Source organism: Notamacropus eugenii, chromosome 1 (assembly GCF_028372415.1).
Source record: "Notamacropus eugenii isolate mMacEug1 chromosome 1, mMacEug1.pri_v2, whole genome shotgun sequence".
In the NCBI taxonomy this organism is placed as follows: Eukaryota; Metazoa; Chordata; class Mammalia; order Diprotodontia; family Macropodidae; genus Notamacropus; species Notamacropus eugenii.
The window spans coordinates 258,411,548-258,439,464 of NC_092872.1; the positions used below are offsets into that span (position 1 = coordinate 258,411,548).

The 27,917-nt window shown below is 44.5% G+C and overlaps 1 protein-coding gene across 2 annotated transcripts in view; it reads right to left on the reverse strand.

Annotated features, from left to right (window-relative positions):
* Nucleotides 1-27,917, reverse strand: part of ADAMTS14 (ADAM metallopeptidase with thrombospondin type 1 motif 14) — a 105,570-nt gene that overhangs the window by 55,471 nt on the left and 22,182 nt on the right. For both annotated transcript variants that reach the window (XM_072628690.1, XM_072628691.1), the window contains exon 3: nucleotides 5,021-5,177. In XM_072628690.1, coding sequence (XP_072484791.1) covers nucleotides 5,021-5,177 — 157 coding nt within the window. The remainder of the gene's footprint in view (nucleotides 1-5,020; nucleotides 5,178-27,917) is intronic.

Genomic DNA, 27,917 nt, shown 5'->3' on the forward strand with positions numbered 1-27,917 from the left:
GACCCTTGGCAAGTCACTTAACCCTGTTTGCCTCAGTTTCCTCATCTGTAAAATGAGTTGGAGAAGGAAATATCAAAACACTCCAGTATCCTTGGCAGGAAAACCTTAAATGGAGTCAGAAAGAGTCAGACCTGAATGAACAATAACAAAGGTTTCTCTAAGCCTTGGTATTCAATGTTCTCATGGCTTTGATATTCTATAGGATAGAATAACTAGCACGTATACAAGGTTTTAGGTTTTACAAATCACTTTAGATTATTACAACTTCTCTGGGAGGCAGATTATCCCCATTTTACAGATGAGAAAACTGAAGCAGAGAAAGTCAAGTGACTTGACCAGGGTCACATAGCTAGTAAGTGTCTGAAGCAGGATTTGATTCCAGGTCATTTAACTTCTCTGTGCCTCAGTTTCCTCATCTGTAAAACTGGATTAATAGTCCCTGCACCATGCAACTCATTGGGTTGTAGTGAGGCTCAAACGAGATGTCTGTAAGGGCATCACAGTCTTTAAAGTTCCATTTAAATGTGCACCATTATTATTCAATGTGTTAATATTCTTTAGAACAGAGGTTTTTTTGTTTCTTTTTTACCATGGAATCGACAACCTGTAGATAGATTTGAGGAGGGCCCATGAACTTGTTTTTAAAATATTTTGATGACTATATTTCAATATTAGTTTTTTTTGTAATCCTATGCATTTTATTTTATGCATTGAAAACATGATTCCTTGAAGAGGTCCATGGATGTCACCAGACTGCTGCAGGGCCCAGTATCCCCAAAAGAAGCCCTGATGAGGAAGGTCATCAAGGCCTGTGGCCTGCACATCAGAACATTGATGAGAGGCCTCTCCAGTCACAGTCCTCTGGCTCAGGCCAGTGAACAGGGAACCTGACTTTCATGCTGAACCCACTGTTTGCCGTGGGGTGGGACAGCCTTAGGCACCAGCTCCCTTGCCAGCTCCAATTCAAATTAATTCAGCCAGCATTTTTGAAGCACCTACTGCATGCCAGACACTGGTTATACAAGACTAAAACTAGACAATTCCTGCCCTCAAGGAGTTTATATTCTGTGGATATAATCATTCACTCTTCTGCTCTCCAAGACAAACATCTTCCATTAAGAGCTAAGATTTAGAGACAGAAGGGACCTTGGAGGACATCAATTCCAACCCTCCTCTTTCCCCTTCTCTCCCCCATACTGGAGATGAGTGGACTCTGATGCCTTGGCCATGGACCTCAGGGGAATATCCCAATTTGTTCAGATGAGAAGGGTCTTTTTCCAGACACACACAGAGACCACCAGGAGCCCACAGTGAGAAGACTGACTCAGTAGAGAACATTAAATACTCCAACTTAAATTCCCTTCTGGCACCCTGCGCCTCCTCTCTAACTCTGGCCCAACTAACTTTCACTCCTCTTCATCAGCTGAGCCAGAGGCACGGGAGTTCAAGCAATTCTTTCCCTGTTTTTACCTCCCTCCCCTTTTCCTTCTAAAGAGGTAGCATTGTAGGCTGGTGGCCAAGACTCTGGCAAATTCAAACACAGTATCCTCCGAGCCCATGATTCCAAGGTTAGAGTTAGATGGAAAGCAGTAGTGGTGAAATGAGGAGAAAAAGATCCTGCTTTCCCTAACCTCCAAATCCTAATTTAGCCCAATGGACCCCTCCTTTGTCCTCTATTCCCAGAGACCATTGAGTAGTTGGTTTTTTCATCACTGAAAGTCATAGGATCATCCAGAGCAGGAATGGATCTTCAAGGTCTTGATTTTACAGATTAGAAAACCAAGACCTAAAGCCAGACAGGTAGTGAGTAGCAGGATTTGACCTCTAAGCTCAGCAGTCCACGTTCAGCACTCTTCCTATGCATAATTCAAGCACAGGCTGGATGACCATTTGTCAGGAACAATGTCAAAAGAATCCTCCAGTTCAATTCAATTCTGAGCACCTCCTATGTACCTACCAGGTGTTGTATTAACTGCTGCAGGAGAAAAACCAAAAAAGAAATAATCTCTGTCCTCAAAGATTACTTTCGGTTCAAAGGGGAAGGGGGCAGAGGTAAAATGTGCTCATCTAATTAAGTGCACAATAAATAAAAAGCAATTTGGGTCAGTCCACAAGCATTTATGAAGCACTAATAAGTGTCAGACTCCGGGCAGACAAAGAAAGACAAAAACAACCCTTGCTCAGGGATTTGTTAGATCGCTGACTTCTGAAGTCCCTTCTGGCTCAGGGATTCCATGATTCTAGAATGAGAATATTGGAATAACTACAAGACTAGCTGACATTAACATAAGCTCAAATTCCAGAGGCCAGGTAGTACAGGGGTAGAGCGATATGCCCAAAGTCCAGAGGGACCTGCATTCCAATCCCACCTCTGGGCACTTGTCAGTTTTGTGACCATGAACAAGTCATTTAATTTCTCTGAGCCTCAGTTTCCTTATCTGTAAAACTGAGACGATAGTTCCCAGAGTGTCCACCTTACAGGGTGCTTGTGAGGATCAAATATAAAGTAAGTCGGCAAATATAATACTAATGTCAGTTATCATTATCATTATTATTTTATTACACAGCATTTTCAGCTTAGAAATGTTTCATACACATCTTATCTGGGTTAAACTAGCTTTGAGACCCTGGGGAAATCACTCAACTGCTTTATGACTTGGTTTCCTCATCTGTAAAATGAGATAGTTGACCTGGAAGACTTCTAAGGTCTTCCAGCTCCTCACAACTACCCTGAAGTACTATAGGTATTATTATGCCCATTTCCCAGATGGGGAAATCAAAGCACAAAAAAGAGTGAATTGTTCAAGGTCAAACAGGTAGTCAAAGGTTAAGCTAAGACTCTAACCCTGGTCTTCAGAAGACTGGGACTCTCTTGAGTACTCTCTTTGCACAGGTTATATCACCAGGATCACAGCTTCCCTCTCCCCAAAGGAGATGACGGTTTGCCCTTTCTGACCAGAAGGGGCCTTAAATTAATTTAGCCCCAGGAAGCAAACCACCAACCATGTCCCAAGTTGGGCTGTAAGCCTGCATACCAGCCTCCTAGAAAGATTCCAAAGGGAGTCACCTGCCATCCCAAAGAGATATGACTAGTCTCCCAGGTCTGGTGAAGTCCCCCTTCACCCACCAACTCATGGCCTCTGAATTTTTCCCTCTTTTATTAACAGCTCTTAAAGAGCAGCTGGTGCCTTGTGAAAAGCTTCTATTTTAAGACAATGGAGCCTTGGGGTTTCCGTGAGTTTCCCAATCCCATCCTCAGCCACTCCCAAGCCACGGGTTTCAAGAAAGAGCATGCCTGTTCTAGAAGATCACCTTTCTATATAAATAAACCTTCACACCTTTTTCTGGCCCAAAGGCACCTCCTGGTCAGGTTCAATTAGGACCAAGCTCTTGGCCAATGCTGCAGAGCAGGATCAACTCTAATGGACAAGACTAGGGAAACTGACGGTTCCCCAAGTGATCCCTTGAGGGGTCCATGAACTTGTTTAGGAGGATGACCAACTCTCAGCTGCCAGGATCAAAATCAAAGGACTCTGCTGAAGGTAGAGAAGGAAGAAGATAAAGAAGCAAGGGCCCTGAGACAAAAGTGAGGGAAAGGGCCTGCACATTCCCCCAAAACGCGGAGCAGAACTAGATCATAAGCAGGACCAGGCACAATGCCTGGTACATGGTAAGTACTTAATAAACGTTTGTTGACTGACAAAATGTTTATGGACCAATGACCGGGAGAAGGCTTATATACAACAGCAGTACAGGATAGGAGGTACAGTACAAGACTGTTCAAATCTTGCCCTTCACTTTACAAATGAAGAAACTGAGGCCCAGGGAGCTCAAGTGACTTGGCCCACACCACAATCCTAGTAAGCACCAGAGTCAGGATGTGAACCCAGGTCCTCCAGATTCTAAATCCAGAGCCCTTTCCACCATACCATGTAGCCTGCTTCTCAATTCTGTCCTGAACCCAACAATCCTAAGGGTAGGGAAAGGAATAGCTCACTAAGGGGTGTGATGTCTATTGTACAAGAAGACTTTGTTCCAATGTGGTCATTGTTACACAGTTGTGGATATGCTCCAGGTCCGTTCAGGTCCCTCAAAGCATAATAGTGACACATAGAAAGAATTAATGCCTCAGAATCATTATTTGAATAGGAAGAGTTCTACTAATTGCAAAGAATACTCTCTGTATGGCAGGGGTGGAGGGGAAGAGTGGGGTAGGGGGTGGGGAGAAACAGGGAGAGGAATGTTGTGGGGGAAGAAACAAAAAGAAATGAAGGTAGGAAGAAAGAAGAGAGGAGGAAGGGAGGAAGAAGGAAAAAGAGGGAAGAAGTAAGAAAGAAAAAAGGAAGGAAGGGAAGGAAGGGAAAAGGGGAAAGAGAGAAGAAAGAGAGAGGAGAGAGGAGGAAGAGAGAAGAAAGAAGGAAAGAAAGAAAGAAGAAAAGAGAAGGAAAGGGAAAAGAGAAGAGAGAAAGAGAGAGGAGAGAGAAAAAGGAAGAGGGAAAGAAAGAGAGAAGAGGGAGACAGGAAGGAAGATAGGAAGGAAGGAAGGAAAAAAGAGGGAAAGACAAGGAGAGAGAGAGACGTCATCTTTTAAAAAGCCCTTGACATTTCTGAGCTGGTGACATGAATTTAGCATGACAGAGACTGAGGCCAAGAGAGAAGTCCATTGCCTGAGATCTGCCCCCTAGGGATCCCGAGCAGGGTTCAAGAACCTGCCATGGAGTGGCAGATTGTGTAGAAGAAAGGACACGAGGTCTTGAGGCAGAAGGCCAGATTCGGAGCCATGTCTGTCACTAAAAAGCAGCGGGCCCTGCCCTCATCACTCCACAGGGTCTCATTTGCCTTTCTGCCAGGTGAGAATCATAAGCCTGGCACCGTCCGCCTCGCAGCTCTCCTACAGAGCGGATGCACTGATCTCTGTAAACCACTTTGTAAATCTGAAGCCTTTGGGACAAGTAGTTGTCCCTGCTGCTCTCCCTGCAAGCCCTCCCCCCGCCCCGGGCTCCTCTCCCAGCGGTCTTACCTTCATTGTGGAGGTCTCCCTGAGGCTCTGCTTTCTCCTGTCTGATGGCTGCCCGGCGGTAGACAATATGTGCCCGCCCGGTTTCCTCCTTTGCCTGCTGACCCCTCTCCAGAGGCTCAATGAAGTATTCGCTGCTGTCGGTACGGATTAGACCAGCCTGAAGACCATGGGTGGAAATCAGTGGGAGGAGAGAGAGAAAAAATTAACATATAAATAAATGCATAGCATAAATAGGCATGCCACATATATACATGACATATATGTTATAAGTAACACAGACACAGGCATAGGGAACTTCAGTAACATTACTACATAGTGTAGTGGTGATTAGACCTAGGACACCTCCAACCAGGCCTTAGAAATGGGGCATTTAAATAATAAAACAGTCAAAAGGTTACTTTGAGTCTTTTATAAACAACAAATGATTTTAAAGAAGTAACCTTGGAAACAAAAGCGTCAGCGTGTGGAATTCATGACTTCACCCCCCTCACTAATGGTCCTTAGAAAATGTAGTAACCATCAGTTACTTGCATGGCATCCCAAAGGCTCGGTGTAGACCCAAGCTTTAGAAGAAAAAACACCTGTCTCTCACACACACAGACTATGTGGCCCTGAGCAACCTTTCATCCCCCCAGGATACTATGGAAGGCTATCAATCACAGTACAGTTTCTAAGCTGCATTGATAAAGGGAATTAGTGACCTTACCTAGAGTTCCTTGCACTGATAAATCATAAGGCCAGTCAAAAATAATAATAATAAAGACATGAGGGAGGCAGAGTGGGAACACGGAGAGCCGTGGACCTAGAGCTGGAGGCTGGGGATCAAATCTGACTGTCATTTACTAGCCATGAGACTTTGGGTAATTCACTTAACCTGAGTCTGAGTGGGGGGAAGATGGTGATACTGGCTACCTTCCTTTATAAAGCAGTGTAAGAAGTCAGCACTTGCCCGTTGTCACACAGTTAATATAATAATATAAACATTACTATGTAATATTAATATATTGTATAATTAATATATAATATAACAGTAGGTCAGGATTGAAACCCAGGGCTCCGAACCTAGCACTGGACCCACTCCTTCCTCTATTCTTTTATAGGATATAAGCTACTTGAGAAAGGAATGTTATACTTCTGTGTATCCCACAATGCCTTGCATACAGTAGATGCCTTACAAATGCATGTATATGGATTGATTCGTTGCACTTAGCCACAGGCTTTTACTAAGTAGAACTGTTCCAGATCTTGGGTTCTGTTGGCAGGGTCTTTGAGAGTCCCGAGTCACATCTACATCACAAAGAGGCATTGGGATGGGATGGAATGGGATATCAGTTGAGGGCATTTCTTTAAAAAAGAAAGACCTCCATACTTAGTACCATCTTCCCCTGATTCGCATAAATTAATAATGGTGAGTGTTTAAATAGCACCTACTAGCACTTTACAAATGTGATCTCGTTTGATCCTCACAACAACCCTGGAAGGGAGGTGTTATTGTTATGCCCATTCTACAGATGAGGTAACTAAGGCAGATAGACATTAAATGACTTGCCCAGGGTCCCACAGCCAGGAAGTACCCAAGACTAGATTTGAATTCAGATCATCCTGACTCCAGGTCTATCCATTATACCATCTAGCTGCCCCCTGAAATCAAAGGTAAGTTAGCGAAGTTGGTAGTAGAATGGGGATTGAATCAGAACGTCCAAGTCTGAAGCGTGGCTCTGCTAGGACCTCAGACTAGTCACCATGATTTGACATCTCCAAGCTTCAGTTTTGACTTCTGTGAAATGGGGATCCTCAAATCACTTACCTATCTATAGGGCTGTTTTGACAAAAGCAATTTGTAAACACCCCTGCCTTTGCCACTACCCATGTGACAATGGGACCAGTCATCGGATTTCCCTAGGCTTCCGTTTCCACATCTAAAAAATGAAGGGGTTGGGTTAGATGGGATATGAAATTTCTTCTGGTCCTAGATCTATGATCCCATCATCCCACTATAAGTATAGGAGCTATTATTAGGATTCATACCCATCCCAGCTGCCCCAACAGATAGATAGATAGACAGGCAGACAGAGAGAGAGAGAGAGAGAGAGAGAGAGATAGGTGCATTTAGGTGGTGCAGTGAATAGAGCACCAGTACATGAGCCAGGAGGGCCTGAGTTCAAATCTCACCTCAGACACTTGACATTCACTAGCTGTGTGACCTTGGGCAAGTCACTTAACCCCAATTGCCTCATCCTTGGTCATCTCCAGTCATCCTGATGAATATCTGATCACTGGATTCAGATGGCTCTGGAGAAGAAGTGAGGCTGGTAACCTGCACAGCCCTCCCTCACTCAAAACAAAGTCAAAGTGCATTTCTCTGATGGCATGGTCTTCTTCAGCAAATGAAGGATGAACATACACACAGACAGATAGATGGATCAATATGGATGGATGAATAGATGGATGATGGACAGATCTAGATATAGATGACAGATAAATAGATGAATAGATGGATGGATAGATAGATATAGATGATAGATCAGATAAATAGATGGATATAGGTGATAGTTACACATACATATATACATATATTAGTATATAAAATACATATATATGTATATATATATACATATAAACTATCTTTATGAGTCCTCCCATCCTATGATCTCATGAACCCCAAAATCAGTTTCCAAATTCTACTTTGACTCAGGGTACCAAAATCAAATCTGTAAAAAACCAAGATAGCCTAACATTTTGGGAAGAAACAATTGCTGTCTGTGACAAAATAAATACTGGTCAGTCTGGACAAATACCAGCTGGTGGGCAGCTGTAATTGTGCCTCTGTATCACACTCAACCCTGTGTGTAACATGCGGCACAATAAACTATGCCCCACCCCCACTCCCAAAGCCCAGACAAGGCAGGCATTATACTCGGAAATTACAGTCAATTACTGGGTTAGTCACCAGAGAAAAAAGAAAAGAATAACTCACATTTATGCAGTATTTTAAGGTTTGCAAAGCCCCTTCTGAACATTATCTCATTTGATCCTCACAAGAACCCAATGAGGTAGATATCATTATTATCCCCATTTTATAGATGTAAGGTGTGGTGACATGAGTCACATAATTTAAAAATGTCTGAAGCTGAATTTGAACCCAGATCTTCCTGGAGCCAGATCCAGAGCTCTACCCATCATGGCACCAGGCTGCTTTTTCCAGAGCAAACCAAGGTCAGTCAGTCAATCCACATTCATTTATTGAATGTCCACTGTGTACACTAGGCACTGGAATTAGAAACACAATGAATGAAACAATCTTGCCCCACAAGGAGCTCACATTCTGAGGACAGATCCAAGAAAAGTGAGGAGCTGAAGAGGACTCAGGAAGGTCAGCAGGGACCAGGCAGACGATGGTGTCCCTGTCTCTGCCCCACACCCACCCCATTTATCCCAGCCATAGCTGAGGTCGACAGCAGCTTGAGCTCTTGCTCACTACAACAAGCATCCCTAGATAAATCTGAGCCAGCTGGAGAGACCAAGGCAGAAATCCCTTCTTTACCTAGAATCAAGAGATTTAGAGATGGAAGGGACCTTATCAGTATGTCATCCAGGGATTCTGAACCTAGAATCCAGGAACTTGCTTCTTTTCAATGTTTTGATAAGTATATTTCAATATAGTTGTTTTCCTTTATAATCCTGTGTATTTAATTTTATGCATTTAAAATAAAATTCTAAGGAGTCCAACTCCCTTGTTTTACAGACTAGGAAACTGAGGCAGGCAAGGGTTAAAAGACTTGCTCAGTCACACAGCTAGTAAATGTCTGAGGCAGGATTTGAACTCAGGTCTCCCTGATGCCAAGTCCATCTTTCCATGCATTATACCAGTAGGAGAAATACAGAAAACAAAAGAACTCTCCTCCCTCAGGGACTTCATACAGAGGCACCAGGACCACCCAGAACAAAAAGGCTGTCAGGCATAGAATTTCAGGCTAGGAGAATAACAGGGAAGGGATCTTGGAAAGGAGAATACAGAATCCTGAAGGTAGAAGGGAGGGTAAAATAAGGAATGCCAAGTTTGGAAGGGATATTTGAACAAGACTGTCAGGGTGGGCAAGCAGCCTTAGAGCACAGAACATCCCACCCAGAAAGGACATTGGAACCACAGACTGCCAGAGCAGGGAAGGGCCCTTTTTCGATCACCACAGCATCTGCTCATTTTACAGCCAAGGAAATTGAAGCTGAGGATGTTCAAGAGACTTGACCAAGGTCATACAACTAGTCGGTAATGGGGCCAGGACACAAAGCCAAGTCACCTGGTTCCAAATTCAATGTCTTTTCCACTACTCCCCATGATGCCCCCATCCTGGCCCCACCCACCCACTCCCTAAAAGAGCAGAGTGGCCAGTTTAGAGACGTCATCACGTGGCTGGCCAGCTGCTTTTCCGCAGGGCATGGAATTCCTAACAAATCCAGGAAGAGACAGGCTCTCTTACTTATGCCAAGAAGAGAAAACAACTAGCTTCATGGAGCATCAGAGACCAGGACAGAGAGGCAGTCACACCCTGAAAGTAGCTTTGAAGTATGGGTTTTACTGATGAGAAAATTGAGGCAAACAGAGGTTAAGTGACTTGCCTATCTGAGGCTGGATTTGTACTCAGGTCTTTCCAACTCCAGGTCCAGTGCTCTATACACTGGACCATCTAACTGCTTCTGAATGGGGATATGAAAATCCCCATTTTACAGATGAGGAAACAGACAAAGGTTAAGTGTCTTGCCCAGGGTCACACAACTAGTAAGAATCTGAGGCTGGATTTGAAGTCAGATTTTCTTGACTCCAAATCCAATGTTCTATTTACTAACCACCTAGCTGCCTCTGAATGGGGATATCATAATCCCCATTTTACAGATGAGAAAACCGAGGTCCATAGCAAGGAAGTGATTTGACCACAGGTATGCAAAACATGAGAGGTAGAGCTGGATCAGAACTCAAGTCCTCTTCCTGAGATTCCAGGATGGAATTCCAGTGGATTCCAGAGCCCCTGGGCTTCTTCCCACTCCCTCTTGATTCTAAATCCAGGCCCTTTTCCACTGTTATCTAAGGTGTCACTACAATTGTAAAAGGGCACAAGTGTGTGGGTCCCAAACCAAGCCCTTGAACAGTCACAGGTATCATACCAGTGAGCCCCATGAGGTGATACCACCTTGAAGTCACTTCTCCACAGGGCCCTGGAGACATGGGAGCAAAGAGAACAACCCAGAGAGGACCCCACAGGACTGTCCCTGTACATCCTGACCATAGCACTCCATGACTAACTAGATGGAAATGACTTCATTGGCAAACCAGCCCACCTACCACAGAAACCTCCCAGCTATGAGTGACTTTCTCTCCCTGGACTTCCTGCAACCTCCATTCAGCAAATCCTTTGAGGACTGGAACCCTGAAGCTAAGGATGACCTCAGAGATCATGGAGCCCAGCCCCCCCCCCCTTTACCAGCGGGGAAGACTTAGGGGCCAGAGAGGGGATGTCCTTTCCCAAGGTCACGTAGCTGGTTAGTGGCAGAGCTGACATGAGGAGCCAAGCTGGTTATTTCCAGCTCGGACATCTGAGGTTCCCCCAGACACTGGGAACCCTGCTGCATACTGATTTGGCATTTTAACAGGTGTTTGCTGAATTGAACTGAAAAAGGTAGGCCAGAAAGAACCTTAGAACTTAGAACACAGGAGGCAGAACATTGGAGGTGGAAAGGACCAAAGAACTTAGGAGAATAGAACATCAGAGTTGAAAGAGTCTTTAGAAAAGAGAGTAGAATATCACAGCTGTAAACAACCTTGAAGCAGATCATTTCAGAGCTAAAAGGAGCTTAGAACTTAGAACGTACGATGTTGGAGAACCCAAAATATAGAATGGTAGAGATGATAGGGGACTTAGAACTTAGAATGGAAAAGTTCTAAGGAACTTTAGGACTTGGACATAGAATACTGGGATGTGAAGGGACCTCAGAATATGGAACATCGGTCATCAGAGTGGGAAGGGGCTTTAGAACATAGAGTGCTGCTTTTTGATCTGAGTTTCTCATTTGAGAAAGGTGGACCATGCTGGAAGGAAGGCAGCCAGGATGGTGAGGGGCCTAGAGACTATGCTGAGTGAGCTGTTTAGCCAAAGAAGAGAAGGGGGTGGGGAAAGGAGGGAAGAGATGGAGCTTTCTTTAACTATTTGCAGGGCTCTCCTCTTAACAAATTTTGGTTGAATTGATTTGAAGAAGAAGAAGAATTTCAGCCAGCCAGGTGGGACAGTGAATAAATAGCGTGCTGGGCCTGGAGTCAGAAATCCAGCCTCAGACACTTACTAGCTGTGTGACCCTGGGCAAGTCACTGTTTTGCCTCAGTTTCCTTCTCTGTAAAATGACCTGGAGAAGAAAATGGCCGACTGCTTCAGTACTTCTGCCAAGAAAACCCCAAAAGGAGTCATAAAGAGTTGGACGTGATTGAAAAACAACTAAAGACATAATAATAATAATATCTAACATTTATATAGTGCTTACTATGCGCCAGGCGCTATACTACATGCTTAACAATTATTTTCCCATTTGATCAATTGAATTGAACTATGAAGAAACAAGAACACTGGAGAAAGGAGCAGGCTTGCTCTGTTTGGCCCCATCAGGCAGAATCAGGAGCAGTGAGTAGGAGTCAAGGAGAGGCAGACTTCAGCCTGGTGTAAGGGGAAAACTTCCTACCAATCCGAGCTCTCCCAAAGTAGAAATGAGCTCCCTTGGGAGGTAGTGAGCTGCCCATCACCAGAGGTATTCAAGCACTAGTAGGGCAACCCTTTGTTGGGGATTGTGGCTGTGAAAGGCATTGATCAAACAGGAACAGGTTGAACTAGTGGACCCCTGCACTTCCTTCTGATTTGACCACTCTTGATTTCTGGGATTCTAAATGGCTGAGCGGGAATGAAACTCCAGATCTCCTGGCTCCTCAGCCAGGACGCCTTCCACTATCACAAGGGCTGAAGCTGAAAGGAATCTCAGAGCACATCTGGTCCAAAGCAGGAAAGCAGGCTCTAAGGGAAGAAGCAGCCTGACCAAGGTCGAGCAGAGATTGGGCTGAGGCAGGATTCAAACCCAGGCCCCTGACTCCACATCTAGTCCATTTGCCACTTACCCCCCTGCGTCTTCTCTGGGGCCCAAATAACATTCTAACAAGAAGGAGAGAAAGGTAATGACCGATGAGAGAAACAAAGACAAGCCCCTCATTGTTGCACTGATGTCGAAGTCCTAAGGTCTTCGATTTCCCCTTCAAGGCTCTGTTGTTAAGCCTAAACTTTGAAAAGACACAAAAGATTTATCTGAGGGCGCAATGGGAGCTGCTCACAGCAGGCTTCCACAAAAGCCACCAGGGTGGCTCACTCAGGTGAAAGCCTGGGGGATTCTGGGACTGGGTGAGCCCAACCTAATGTAGGTGGCCAGTGGTCACTGGAGCTGTAGGGGCATGTCCAGTCTGCCAGGCAACAACCCAAGCCCAGAGAGAGCCCACGGACCCTTACACTGGGCTCAAACAACCCTGCAGCCTCAGGCGCTGGGCCGGAAAGGAGGGAAAGGCCGCTTTTAGAAACATAGCCAAGAACTGATCTTTTCGAGGACCAACGGAGAATCATGACGTCTCAGGTATCCTGCTCTACCACTGATTAGCTGGGTGACTGGTCAAATCATTTCATTTCTCACTTCACTTGAAAATGAAACCAAGGTAGTGAGGTGGTGCAGTGGATAGAGCACCAACCCTGGAGTCAGCAGGACCTGAGTTCAAATCTGGTCTCAGACACTTGATGCTTATTAGCTGTAAGACCCGAGGCAAATCACCAAACCCTCATGCCTCGAAAAGGAAGGGTCTGATCTCTTTCTTGTATAAGCCCTTAAGGTTTACAAATCACTTTCCTCACAACAACCCTAAGAGGTAGGTAAGGCAAGAATTGCTGTTCCTTTTTTTAACAGATGAGGAAACTAAGGCCAAGAGGGCTGGGGGAGGGGAGCATCATATAACAGACCACTGATATTTCTGGCAATAAAAGTTCCTTGATTTTTTTCTGGTGAACTCCAGTGTTTAACAACCTTCCAGGGCTCCCAATTGCCTACCAAATGAAATTCAAACTTCTTAGCCTGGAAAGTATAACTAAAATGCCCATATCCATTGACCCAGAAATCCCACTCTGGGACATAGATCCCAAGGAGATCAAAAACAGGAAGGTCCCAAGTGCCACAAAACCTTCCTGGCAACACTTTTTGTGGTGGAAAAGAATCAGATACAAGACAGGTACCCATTGATTGAGGAAGAGCTAAACAAATTTTAGTAAATAAATGTGATGGATTATTACTATACCACAAGGAATGAAGACTACACTGGATTCAGGGAAACCTAGGAAAAACTTTTCTGAACTGATGCAGGATAATGAAAGCAGAACCAGGACAACAAGATATAGAGTGAGTACAAAGAGGTAAATGGAAAGACGAAAACACCTTAAACTTGTTTAATTATAATGACCAAGCTCAGCTCCAAAGATGAGATAAGGGACTTGACAGGAAACATTATAAATACCATTACGGTAAACTCATTTGCTAAGTAGACTGCTTTCGTTGAATTGCTTTATTTTCTCTTTCATTTTTGTTGTTGTTGTTGTTGTTGTTACACATTTTAACTCAATAAGCAGGGAAGGAAAGAGTGATGTATTTGGAAAATTACTGTGATACAAAAATAAAAATATAAATTAGATTTTAAAAAGAAAGTTAAATAATGAAGAAAAATCTCATCCCTCTTGTATAGGACAGCCTTGTAGTATGGAGGTAACCCTGGGTTCTCCAAGGCTGTGTAACCGCACCATAGCATTAGTGTGAGTTAAAGACCGTTCTGATGACAGGCTGGTGCCTCGTAAGCTTTTATGTGCCACTTTAAAGTTCATCAAGGGTTTTACAGACATCATCTCTTTGATTCTCACAATATTCCTCGTAACAATCACTTAGATCCTGGTGGATGCTATCATCATCCCATTTTACAGATGGGGAAACTGAGGCAGACAAATGTTAAGTGACTTGCCTTGGTCACACAGTTACTAAGTATCTGAGGCCACATGTGAACTCAGGTGTTCCTGATTCCAGACCCAGTGTTCTATCCACTGAGCCACCTAGCCCATCAAGAGTCAGCAGCATGTCAAAAAAAAAAAAAAAAAAAGAGGCTTGTACTTGGATTCCCATCTCTGCCAATGAGCTGTATGACCCTGAGCAAGTCTCCTTGCTCTTAAATGGAAATGGGAGCCGCTAAGCCTAGAAAGACCCTCAGAGGCCCACAATGACCTAGAAAACCACAAATTAACATTATTGTTCATTCGCATTTATGTATTTATGGTAAATATTTGTTTGTTACGTAATTTGTTTTTACTGTTTCTATTTATTTTGTTAAATATTTCCCAGTGTTGTGTGACTCTTACTTAGGTCTTAGGGACAGCTGTGGGCTTCAGGGAGTCAGGCCAAAGGGTGTTTGCCACCTCCGTCCTAGCAAATTCTATAAGATTATAAAGACAGAGGAGGACATTGGAAGAGGGAGCTTCCTGTCCCAACCAAATAACAGAGCTCGTCCTCTTCCCTGCCCACACACACACACACACACACACACACACACACACACACACACACACACACACACACACCACCTTACGGTATTGTAGAGAGGATCAAATGAGGTCATATATACAAAGCGCTTTATATGAATTAAAGCTCTGGCTGGAGATATCTTGGCTGTGATTGTGCATATTGTTGCAAAAAAGGCACTGCAGAAAAGGAGCTGTTGTTATCACTTACTCCTGTTCCCCCAATCCTCAGTAGAGAAAGTTTAAAAAGAAATCTTTTCTTGAAGCCTGGACTCATTGTTGGCAACTCAAATGGCAGCAATAATTAGACCCTGCCAGCCCAAAGGATCTCAGACTTTGGAATTTTGCTTTCTCTTGGGGGGTGGGAGGGTAGTTCTCCAATGCCTGCCCAAACGCCTAAGTCCTGTCCCCAGCCTGGAGACAAGAACCAGACCTGGCCTCTCCTGGGGCAGCCCCCAAGGTTTCCTTTGTGCCTGCTGTGGGCTCTAATTCTCTGGAAGCTTTCTTCTGTTGTAATGGCCCCAGCCTGTGGGGCACAGGGCCAAGCCCACTGGCTGGCACAGAATCCTAGCAATCACTGCCCGCCTCAGGACAAGGAGACAGGAAGCAGTGCTGGAGTGCCAAGAGTCTGAATCGGCTGCCAGGCCCTTCATCTGAGCTGGAGTCTTGCACATCTTGCACATCTTACTCAGACACTGAGGTCTCTGACAAAGCTGACACAACCCCTGTGGTAAAAGTAGAAGAGGTCTGAACCTGGAGGCAGTGTGGGTTCTGGCCTTGACCTCAGTCACCTGGTGACCCTGAGCAGTCTTAGCTCTCTGAGTCTCAGCTCTCTCTTCTATCAAACAGAGGTGATAGTCCTCATTATAGATATGGGTACAGATAGATGACAATTCATCTACAACTCAGTCATAGAGGCTATTTAAAAGTTTCTATGGCCAAAAAACCCATCACCTCATCTATGGTTTACATAGCAATGGATCTCATCAAATTTATATGGGCCAGTGATTGTCCAACAGACACACAATCTATAATTGGGCCTCAAATTTGAAGATGCTTCAGCCTGGAAGGACCTGTCCAAGCCTACCTTCCACTGGCACAACCTTGGAAAAGCCAAGTGGGGTATCCCCTGAGTGCCCAAAGCAGGACATGGTTGGGTGTCAATGTGAACTTAAGAAAAGAGGGAAAGGGATGAAGGAAGAGGGACAAAGTCAGCATTCAGAGTGAAGTGTGGGGAAAGAGAGAGAAGTGAGGACAAGGGGAAGGAGAGGAAACATGGAAAAGAAGGAGGAGAAAGAAAAGGGTTTTTTTTAAAGTCTATAGATTGGAAGAAAACCATTCCTAATTGCCTCTGAAATCATCCATACCAGCAGCACCAAAGGCCACCTCTTTCTGGGTTAGGATACTCTTCTCTTAGAGAGGTGGCTGTGTTGTATAAAGAGCCCAGAACCTGAGTCAGAGGATCTGGGTTCAAATCTTGGCTCTGCCACTTATTACCTTAGTGACCTTAGGAAAATCACTTAAAAATAACAATAACTCCAATTTATATAGGGGGCAGCCAGGTGGCACAGTGGATAGAGCATTGGGCCTGGCATCAGGAAGATTCATCTTCCAGGGTGGAAATCCAACCTTAGACACTTATTAGCTATGTGCCCCTGGGCAAGTCACTCCACCCTGTTTGCCTCAGTTTCCTCATCTATAAAATGAACTGGAGAAGGAAATAGCAAGCCACACCAGTATCTTTGCCAAGAAAACCCCAGATGGGGTGATGAAGAGTCAGGCACAACTGAAATGATTGAACAACAACATTTAAGCTTAGTGGCTTACAAAATCATTTGCATACATTGTCAAATTATCCTCAAAAGAGGCTAAGGAAGATAGCGTAAAATAATTATCTCAGCATTTTACAGTTAAGGAAACTGAGGCTCAGCAAAGACAATCAAATCTAATAAGACTAGATTTAGTGAGGTACATGTCTCATCTGACATTAAAGTTGGGAAAAAAAACAGCTTCACAAGTACAAATGGGGAAAATGTGGCTTGCTCACAGATGATCTAGAAGAGATCATTGGTATAATGTGAGGATCAAGGAAGCTAAAGCAAACCCTGGCTGCCCTAGGAGTTGGCAGTTACTGCCCTGAGCCCTGGTCAGGCATGCAGAAGAATGGATCCATTATAGATATCACATTTTGGAAAGAATGCCCAGGAGCACCAGCAGCGAATTCCAAGGAGAGAAATGAGGTGCTGAAGTACCTTCACAGCACATCCTATGAGGGTCAGTTCATCACAAAGTCAACAGTCAATTCCCTCTGTGTCTGTGTTCATCCTTTGTTGCCAAAGAAGACCATGCCATTAGAGAAATAATGACATGACTTGCACTTGACTTTGTTTTGAGTGAGGGAGGGCTGTGCAGGTCACCAGTCTCACTTCTCCTCCGGAGTCATCTGAATCCAGTGACCAGATATTCATCAGGATGACTGGAGATGACCCAAGATGAGGCAATTGGGGTTAAGAGACTTGCCCAAGGTCACACAGCTAGTGAGTGTCAAGTGTCTGAGGTGACATTTGAACTCAGGTCCTCCTGACTCCTGCACTGGTGCTCTATCCACTGTACCACATAGCTGCCCCAATTAATTCCCTCTATTCCAAAGGAAAAGGGAGTACCCTTCTTTGTTGACAGGGATCAAGAACATCTAAGGAAATTAGGAACAAATGGGGGAAGGGTGATGATTTTTACCAGATAGAAGGGAGATGTTAAATAAGCAATAAGCATTTGTTAAATGCCTACTATGTGTCAGGCAGTGCTCCAAGCACTAGGGAAGGAAAGAAAAACCAAAGACGGTCCCTGCTCTCACACAGCTCACAGCCTGATGGAAGGAAAGATTTTTAACCTGAGAAATAGAAGAGTCTGGGGGAAGGAGAGAGTTGTCTTCAGGACCTAGAACAAAAACAAAATCCTGCTCTAGCTCAGAGGTTTCCAAAGGGCAATGTACAAGCCACTCAATGTCCCCTCAGATATACACAGCCTGGTTCAATGTATGTGGTTGTTGGGCTTGGGGGGATCATTATTTTTTAATGTGTTTCCATCATCCTCCTCCCATAATGGAAAAAGAAGGTGTAGAGTAAAACTCGAGCGACTTGGGATCCAGTCTTGAGCCCACCACTCACTCCCTGTGTGGGTCTGGGCATAAGACCATAGTATTTCAAGCTGAAAGAAACATGAGAAGTCAGCTAGTAAAAGCTCACTTCAGGTAGGTAAGTGGCATTGCAGTGGATAGAGTGCCAGGCCTAACATCAAGAAGACCTAAGTTCAGATCTGACCTCAGATACTTACTAGCTGTGCGACCTTGGGCAAGTCACTTAACTCTGTTTGCTTCAGTTCCTCATCTGTAAAATAAGCTGGGGAAGGAAATGGCAAACCACTCCAGTATCTTTGCCAAATGGGGTCTGGAAGAATGGACATGATGAAAAAAGAACAAAATCCAAGCGCTCTCCCGCTTACCCATGAGGAAATGGAAGCCCAGAGAAGGAAAGCATCTTGCCCTGGGTCATACAGCTAGTCAGCACCAGACCTGGAATTCAAAACCAGGTATTCGGTGAGGATCACATGAGAAAACCCATGTGGAAAATGCAAAGTCCCCGACACAGGGACTATTATTACAAAAGACTATTATTATTAAAATGCACAAAAAGCGATATTTATTTTTAGGAAAAAGAACAATGACAGAAAATACAAGAGTGTGCTAAGGTGTTCCACTGTCCCTAGAAGGCCAAGTGATATCATGCTGGCCAGGAAGGGAATGAGAATCCACAAACGGGGCCTCAATATTGGAATCAACCAAAAATACATTAGTGAAACCCAATGAAAAGGTGAATCCCCTTTATGTGTAACATCCATGACAAGTGACCAACCAGTCACCACTTGAATACCTCCAGTGATAAGGAGCTCACTACCTATTCTGAGCTTTTTGGGGTAGTTGGACAGCTCTGTTTTGGGTGAAATTTTCCTTGCATTGGACAAAAACTTACCCTTCTGCACCTTCTCCCCCTTGCTACTAGACCTGATTTCTAGGACCAAGCAGATCAAGTCTAACCCCCTTCTTATCATAGCCTTCCAAATACACTAGCCCACTTGCTGCTCCTTGTACATGAATTTCCATCTCCCATCTCCACACCATTGCACTGTCTGTCTCCAATGCCTAAAGCATCTTCCTCCCTCATCTCTGCCTCTTCCTTTCCCTGGCTTTCCTCAAGACTCAGCTCAACTTCTACCTTCTGCAGGAGGCCTTCCTTTTTCCCTCCAGATGCTAGTTTTCCTCTCATCCACCCTATGTACTACTTAATTATTGACACGTCTTTTCCACCATTAGACTGTGAGTTCTTTGAGAGCAGGGACCATGTTTTTTGTCTTTCTTTGTATCTCCAACACTCAGCCTAGAGCCTGGAATATAGTAAGTACTTAATAAGTGCTTGTTGATTGATTGACTGACTGACTTGAAGACAGAAAGCACATCTCTTCTCTCTTAAGTCTCCTCTCCTCCAGGTTAAGTATTCCTGGTGCCTTGAACTTACTCTTTTGTGCAAAGCCCCCAGTCCTTGGAGTATAGTGCTGAAGAGAGAGGCTACCATCTCTGCTCTTTTACTACAAAGAAGGGATGATGCCTGTTTCTTCAGGCCAAATTGGGGGGAGGTTGGTCTCCAAGGCCTCTCAGGCCCCTTCCAGCTCTGACTCCATGATGCCATGAGCCTCCATCTCTGGTCTTGAGTCTATTATTCAGAGAGCAAATCACTGCATCCTTTGGGGCAGGATGGGCAAAATCAGGCTGACTGGAATAAGAATAAATCCTCCCAAACTCCACCTAAAGAAGTTTTATAGCAAAGACTTGAAAGATTTTATTTTTTCCACTGGAAAAATGAGAAGGACGAGTCATAAGATTCAGGGATCTGCTAAGTAGTCTGTAGATGGGTTAGTTCCCATTAGGGAGAAAAAGCCACAGCATCCCAGCTGCAACACTACTCTGAAGACCCACTCATGGTTTGGAAGCTGGGCAAGGATGCCCTCCGCTAAAGTCACAAGTTAAGCCCTTGGATCGGGCTATGATTGATAAGAAGACGAACAGCTCCAACATAGACTATACTACATTCATTTTCTTGGTTGCACCATCACACTGATGACTCACATTCTGCTTGCAGTTCACTAAAACCCCCAGATCTTTTTCAGACAAACTGCTTTATGACCATACTTTCCCCATCTTGTATTTATGAAGTCAGTGTTTTCAACCCAAGTGCTTACACAGCACATTTATCCTTGTTAATTCTAACGTTGTTAGATTCAACTTTCTCCTCTCTGAGTCTCAGTTTCCCAACATTGGGACAATAATATTTGCCGGCCTCTTTTCAAGATTAATTAGATAATGTTTGTAAATTCCTGAATAATTTCAAGGTTTGCAAAGCACTTCTCAGACGTACTATGAACCCATTCCTGCAGATGAGGAAAATGAGGCTCAGAAAAATTGTCACTTGCTATTTTGTGTCAGCGGCAAAATCTTCTGTACACCACAGAGCCTTTAATAGAATGCCACCCCCCCGCCCCCATAACAGTGTGACAGTGAGGATACAATGGACTCTACCCGGGTCCCACCCGAGTAAGAGCTAACTAACCTGTCTGAATGATGAAGCATTAAGTAACAAAATATCGAGGCATCAATATGTCTCTTTGCATATGAAAAATTGTAAGATATAACACACACACACACACACACACACACACACGCACACACACACCCTTTCTCAAGCTTGCAGGCCACCAGTCTGGGAGGATTCCAGGGATTCTGGGCTAACACTGGGCTAACATGTACTTCCTGCAGGAGAACAGAGGCTGTCCCTCAGCAAATCAATACTGTAAAACAAAGAAACATGTCTGGCCTACTTAAACAGGATGGGCCACAAACAATTTTTAAATAGTAGGACTTATATTTAACTATAAAGGTGCTGATTAAAAATGATTCTTATTGTATCTTTTGAGGATTTTCCCCTTCCTCTAGTCCAGCCACTATTGTTGTTTTATCACTTTTTTTACTCCACACAAGTGATTTCCAAGATGTGGGGAACACCTATTCTGAATAAGCTTTTCCTCAATGCAGATAAGCCCTTCTGCAGTGTTAGAAAGTGGACTGAGGTACAGAGTGGTTACTTGACTTACCCTTGATCACACAGTATCAAGGGCCTGAGACAAACCTTGAGCCTACGTCTTTCTAAAGCCAACCCTCTGTCCTCTAGATGCCACATACAGAACAGTAATGGACAAAAGTCCTTAAAAATGTTCTTTACCTTTAGCTGTGTGTACTAAATGTCCTCTAAATGTTCTGAAAGTGAAAGAGAATCCTAGAGAGATACTGTTGGGACCAAAGTGGAGAAAGCTCCCATCTGAGAGCAGGAGAACTGGGTCTCAGTCTCTAATGTCTCAGTCTTCTGCCTTGGGCAAGGCCTGACTTCTCTGAGCATCCTTCCTCTTCTGTCCCAATGAAAGGCTTAGTTAGACCACATGGTTGCTCTCTGGGGCCTCCCAAAGCTGGGGGCCCTTTTTCCTTCCCAGGTTTGTCTCATATGACACTCCCTCATGACTTCTACACCATAATTAACTAGACTATTCTCTCACCCCTCAAAGATAACACTGTGATCTCCACTCCCCAAGCCTTTACTCGGACTGTACCCTATGCCTGAAATACCCTTCCTTCTTTGTGCTGTTTTTCACTTGTGTCTGACTCTTCATGACTCTATTTGGGATTTCTTGGCAAAGAAACTGAAATAGTTTGCCGTTTCCTTCTGAATACGCATTTTACAGGTGAGGAAACTGAGGCAAACAAGGTGATGTGATTTGCCCAAGGTCACACAGCTAGTGTCTGAGGCTAGATTTGAATTCAGAAAGATGAGTCTTCCTAATTCCAAGCCCAGTGATCTATCCACTGTGCCACCTAGCTGATCTGAATTTTTTCCTACCTATCCTTCACAGCCCATTTCAAAGTGCCACACTTCTTCCAGAAAGCCCTGCCTGATTCTCACTTACCCCAGAGACAATTTTCCTCTCCAGATCTTCCACAGCACTTTGACTGGCATGTCTCTATCATATTAAACCAGGCATTATAGTTTTCACTGGGCAACCATGTGGGTCAGTGGATAGAGTGTCAAGTCTAGAATCAGGAAGACTCATCTTTCTGAATTCAAATGTGGTCTCATTCACTTTTTAGCTGTGTGACCCTGGGCAAGTCACTTCACCCTGTTTGCCTCAGTTTCCTTATCTGTAAAATGAGCTGGAGAAGGAAATGACAAACCACGCCAGTGACTCTGCCAAGAAAACCCCAAATGGGCCCGCAAAGAGCCAGACACAACTGAAACAACAAAAATAGCTTCACTGTTCTCCTCCTGTTACAGAGTAAGCTTCTTGAGGACACTAACTATGCCTAAATAATAATAACTATAAATATGGGGCTTGGGATAGGAACTAGAGATGTGATTGTGTTGGTATAGGGAGCTCCCAGGTAAGGAAAGTCCCTCTACTAATGCAGGTCACCTGAGTCCCAAACAGAGCTATAGAGATACATTGCTTAGCCAAGTTTCTCACTTCCATCCGAATCTCATGCTAGCTCTAGGAGACACTGAATTCTAGGTCTCACTGTTTCTGGTTTACTCATGAGGAAACTGAGGCTCAGAGGAGTTAGAGGTCCCACAATGACAGAAGCAGAATTCCAACCCAAAAGCTTTGCCTCCGACTGCGTTGCTTCCCTACCCCACCCCCATCCTACCTGCTCTTATCTCTGTGTGTCCCCCTCCCCATCCCCCCAGTCGAGCCCTGCTCACAGATTGATTCATTACTGTGGTGGGCTAGGATGGCTGTTGTTTCAATGTCTATTTCATTCCATGGTCTTTCTCATTCTATGGCTCTAAGATGGGCCCACGAGAACCATCATTCCAAGATCCCATGTTCCACAAGATGCCTCCCCCAGCCCCTCTTAATTCTAGTGCCTTCCTCTTGTTCATTATTTTATAGCCTTTTGATTGCATTTTGCTTTCCCCATTCAGTGGTAAGCTCCCTGAAGGCAGGGGCTGTCCTTTGCCTCTGTTTTTGGATTCGCATAGGTTGGCATAGAGTGGGAACTCAATAAGTCTTTATGGATTGGTTTATTCCTCCCCACTGCCAGGTCCGAGTTTTCAAGAATAAATGAGACTTTGATACTCTAGGAATGAGCACACGTGGTTGCCAGCATCGCTCAGTAATGGTGAGTGAGACCTGTTTTCGTATCTATAAAATGGGAACACACACACACACACACACACACACACACACACACCTTTGCCTTATGGAGATATTCAGAAAACAAATGAGGTCATGTTTACAGTGGGCTCCTCAGCCCACGGTTTGGAGCAAGGTGCTGTGTAAATATTATGTTTGCAGAAGACTTTGAAAGGCAAAAGCCACAGATGTTGAAAACCGAAGGCACCACACAGAACTGGCAGCTGTTCGGAGATTTCCACTGAGGAGGCCAAGGAACGCAGAACCCCTCTCCCCTGACGAAGGCTCTCGTCAATTCCCTTCCTTGAACTTGATGGAGCTGCCAGGAAGCTGACACAAGGGTGGGACTATCATTGCTTCTCCCGCTCACAGCTACTATCTCTCCAGTGCCCAAACCAAGTGCCTTCCAGCTGTGCACCATCCTAGCAGGGCAGGCAGAGAGCATCCTTAGGACCACCTACCCAACTTACTCCCTCTTGTCACCAAAAAACAAAAATTAAAGAAAATCTTCCCTGGAGTTAATGGGGTGACTGGCACAATGTTGGATGAGACACCAGTGAGGTGATGTCTGGAGTTTATTATATATCATAAATAAGTTATTAATTCAGAGCAGAAACGAGGACAGACATTGTCGCAGCATAGACATTCAATAATACCAAGAGATCATCACTTGGGCCAGGTTGGAGACCTCAGAAAACCTCAAACAGTCCTCAGACACTTTGAGCATCGCCACCTTCAAGATTTCCAGGGAAACTAAAGCACAGACGTGACAGGCATCTTTCTCCTCCTTTACAGAGAAAAGAGGAAGACAAGCTAAGAAGCAACAGCAGAATCATGAGACATGGCCCTTGCTTCTCTATGCCTCAGTTTCTTCATCTGTCAATTGGGGACAACAATCCCCACCCTCCCTCACAGAGATGCTGAGAGGATTACTTGAGGCAAAAGAAAAGAGAGTACAAATGGTGGTGGTGGGTTTTTGTTCTGTTTTGTTTTTTAAGAAGAACAATCAAAAGATTTAGCATTACAACTCATTGAGTACACACACACACACACACACACACACACACACACACACACACACACACACACACACACAAATTTTAAGGATGAAGAAACTGAGGAGCAGAGAGGGAAAGTGATTTCACAATGTTGTAGACCTGGGATTCCAGGTTAATCAATTGAATTGCAAACCCAGGGGGCTTTCCAAGTTATATTCTCTTGTGATGCAGAAGAGGCAGTGAGGAAGTGCACTTGGATAGAGTGCTTAGAGTTAGGAAGATCTGAATTCAAATCCAGCCCGAGACTCTGAGCAAGTCACTTAACTTGTGTGTTGCCTCCCTTTCCTCCTCTGTAAAATGAAAATAATAATAGCACTCATCTCCCAGCGTTGCTGTCAGATGATAGTGTTTACTATAAAATTATAAAGCACAGTACCCAACATATAGTGAGTGCTATATAAATGTTGGCCATCATCATTATTATTATTACAACAGAAAGAGCATAGAAGGTGAGAATTGCCATGCATGTCAATTCCATCAATTGATACAAGAGTTTTAAAATCAGTTTTATAACTCTGCTATTTACTATAACTTCTATCTGTGCAAATGCACTTCAAAAGCAAATAGTTAAAGTAATGTAAAGCCAACTTAACCTGTCTTCTTGAGTTGTCATATTTTTCCAGACACACTGGACCCAGGGTATGCAGGAGGCCTGAATGTCAAGGACAAAATGTCCCACCCCACCCCCATAAGCTGACATAATTTGTTGTACAGTGGATATCCCAATTTTACTTTGAAATAAAAATGTTCATCCTCCTCTAGTGTTCCATGTTCTATGTCAATTGAGGCAGCTTGGAACTTTGAGGTTTTCTTAAATCCCAGTCCTTCTAGTAAATCTCAGATCTGTTGCTTACTACATTTGTGACCTTGGGTGAATTACTTCCTCTCTCTGGGCCTCAGTTTCCTCTTCTGTAAAATGAGGAGGTTGGATGAGATGATCACTGGGGTTTCTTCTAATCCTACATCCCTGACCCTATTTTATAGATTAGTGATTTGGCAGAAGGTAAAGAAGAAAAGTGAAAGGGGATGAGGACCAGAGTGAGCCTGTGGCTATTCAGACACCCAGTCCCTAGGGATGAAGTCACATAGAAGTAGGAGGGTGCTGAAGCCAGCCCAAACTGGCTAAGAAAGAGCTGATTGTTAAAATTTTGATGTGAGCATTTACAGTTCAGAAATTGACAAACACTACAAATCAGGGCTTAATTTATGGTTTTGTTGATTACCTAGACTTACAACAGTGATGAATAAAATATTAATAAAGCAGATAAAACTTGAAAGTGTGTTGTGGGTACATTTTTTTTTTTGGAGAGCCAGTTGTTAAACATTTACCAGCATACTTTCCTGCATAGAAGATACTTAAAAATGCTTGTTAACTTCAACTTAAGGATGGGGAAATGGTCTTCAGAGGAAGGGGATGAAGTGTTCGTTATCCCCACCCACCCACCCAAGCCCCTGGGTTGAGAAATGTCTGTTGAGTTTCTAGGCAGGGTTGGGCCGCCCCCCCTTTGCCTAGCAGCTACTCTCTGTTGTGCCCCCTTGCCTAGCAGCCCCCTCTCTGTTGTGCCCCCTTGCCTAGCAGCAACTTGGGCCCCTGTCAAAACTGTTCTGTGAGATATGTTTGCTGTTAAAACCGCAAGGCTGTACCGGGAAGTGCTGAGATGCTTAAAAGGCACACACACCTTTGTTCGGGGCTGCCTCCTCTGGGTTTTTCCATGAGACAGCCCGCTGGCCCGGCTAATAAAGATGCTTTCAAAATTCCCAATTGACTCTTACCTGTGCTTTTTCTCAGCCCGTCCATTTCAGGGACATAACAGCTGAGCGAAATTTAATCACCTAGGTCCTCAGAATATGGAATGTCAGAGGTAAAGGGACCATATACAACATGTAACTGAGACCCAGAGAAAGGAAAGTCCCATGTCACACAGCTAGCCTGGGGCCAGACTCGGATTAGGACCCAGATCTCTTAGCTCCCAGTGAAGGGTTTTCTTCACTCCATCTCTCTGTCTTGAGGTTTGGTTTTGAATTTCCTAAACATGCTGGGCTATTGCAAGTGCAGACAATCAATGATTCAATGATTGTACCTTGACCAAGCAGGGGATTGGGAAAAGAATGCCATGTCTATGTGAGGAACAGTCAATTCAGTCTGCAGAAGAGAGGGCTGGGGGCAGGGGGATGGTGACAGCTGTCTTCAAGTATTTAAAGGGCTTGTCCTATGGAGGGGGCTTAGATTCAGTCCTCTTGAAACTAAAGGTAGAAGCTGCAGAGGAGCAGAATTGGGCTGGGTGGAAATAAAAATATCCCAACACTGCAATACCACAATCCATGTGTGAATGGGTCTGCCCAGGGAAGCGGCACATCCCCACTCCCACCCAATTCAGTTGGATTCAACCAGGAAGAAGCATGAAAGAATTGCTTTGGAGTCAAGAGACTTGAGTTCAGATTCCTCTTCGGACACCACACCAACTGAGTGAACTTGGCCAAGTCCATTCCCTGGGCCTCAGTTTCCTTTTCTGTAAAATGTGGGGATTAGACTAGATGCCCTTGTGAAGTCCCTTCTAGCTCTGAAGAAGAATGTCTGAGTGCCACCATGCTAGGCAGTGGGGATATAAGAACAAAAATTGAAAGTCTCTACCCTCAAAGAACTTCCACTCTATGGAAGAGACTGCATGCACACAGACAAATCTATACAAAAATGGGATTAAACAGAGCTTTGCAAAGCCCAAGATACTTTATAACAATAAGATGATATCAGATTTAGAGTATCTAGGTAAGCAACCTCAGAGGCCACCAAGTCCAAATCCCTCATTTTACAGATAAGGAAAGTAAGGCATAGGGAGGTTAAGCCCAGAATCACATAGCTTCTAAGCATCTGAAGGATTTGAACTTGGGTCTTCTTAACTCCAAGCCCTGAACTCTACAGCTCTTCAGAATCTAAGAAGAACCTAGTCCTGATTGGAAAGCAAAGAGCTCATTCTGAACTTCCTACTTGGCAGTTAGCTAAAAGAAAGACCAGGTAGGACACAGGGTAGGTGCCTACGGGTGGATGGGCCAGGACATAAAAGAGAAAAGGGTTCTTGGAGGTGGGAAGGTGTCACCATTGGGCTCAGAACTCATTCGGATTGTTCTGCTCAGAACAATAGGCTCGCCCCTCTGTAATCCCCTTTCTCACTAATCTTCAGTCTCTCCCTCTCTTCTGGCTGCTTCCCTTCTGCCCACAGGCGTGCTCATGTAGCCCCATCCTTTAGAAAGAAGGCAAACACCAAACCCCACCTGATCTAACCTTCCCCTTATCCCGCCTACACGTAGAGGCAAAAGTCCCTAAGAAAGCTTTTCTTGATGCTGCTTCCCCCGCTCTCCCTCTCCTTAACCCTTCTGTAGTCAGGCCTCCCACCTCCTCATTCAGCTGAAACTGTTCTTTCCTGAGTGACTAGGGATCTCTTAGTTGCCCATTTGAATGACCTATGCTCAATCCTCTGCCTCTTGGCCTTTCTGTAGCATTCGTTGATCATGTCCTCCCACTGGACTCTCTCCTCTCCACATTTCTGTGACATGCTGTCACCCAGATCTCTTCCTGCCTGGCTGATGCTGCTCCCTGGCTTCCTCTGCTGATCCTCCTCCAATCAGAGCCCAAGGACCCTGTGTATCCTGGGCCCTCTTCTCTTCTCCCTCTAGACTATTTCTCTTGGCGATCTCATCAACCCCCATGGGTTTTCTAGACAGATGATTCCCAGATCAATGGATCCATCCTAATCTCTGTCCTAAGCTCAAGTTACCAAGCACAACACCAACTGCAGCTTGGTGACATCTCAAACTCAACATGTCTGAAACTGAACTCATCATCTTTCCCCAAGCGTCCCATTTTCTGATCCCTGCTACCACCAAGGACACCTCCATCCTCCCAGTCACCCAGATTCCCCACCTCAACTC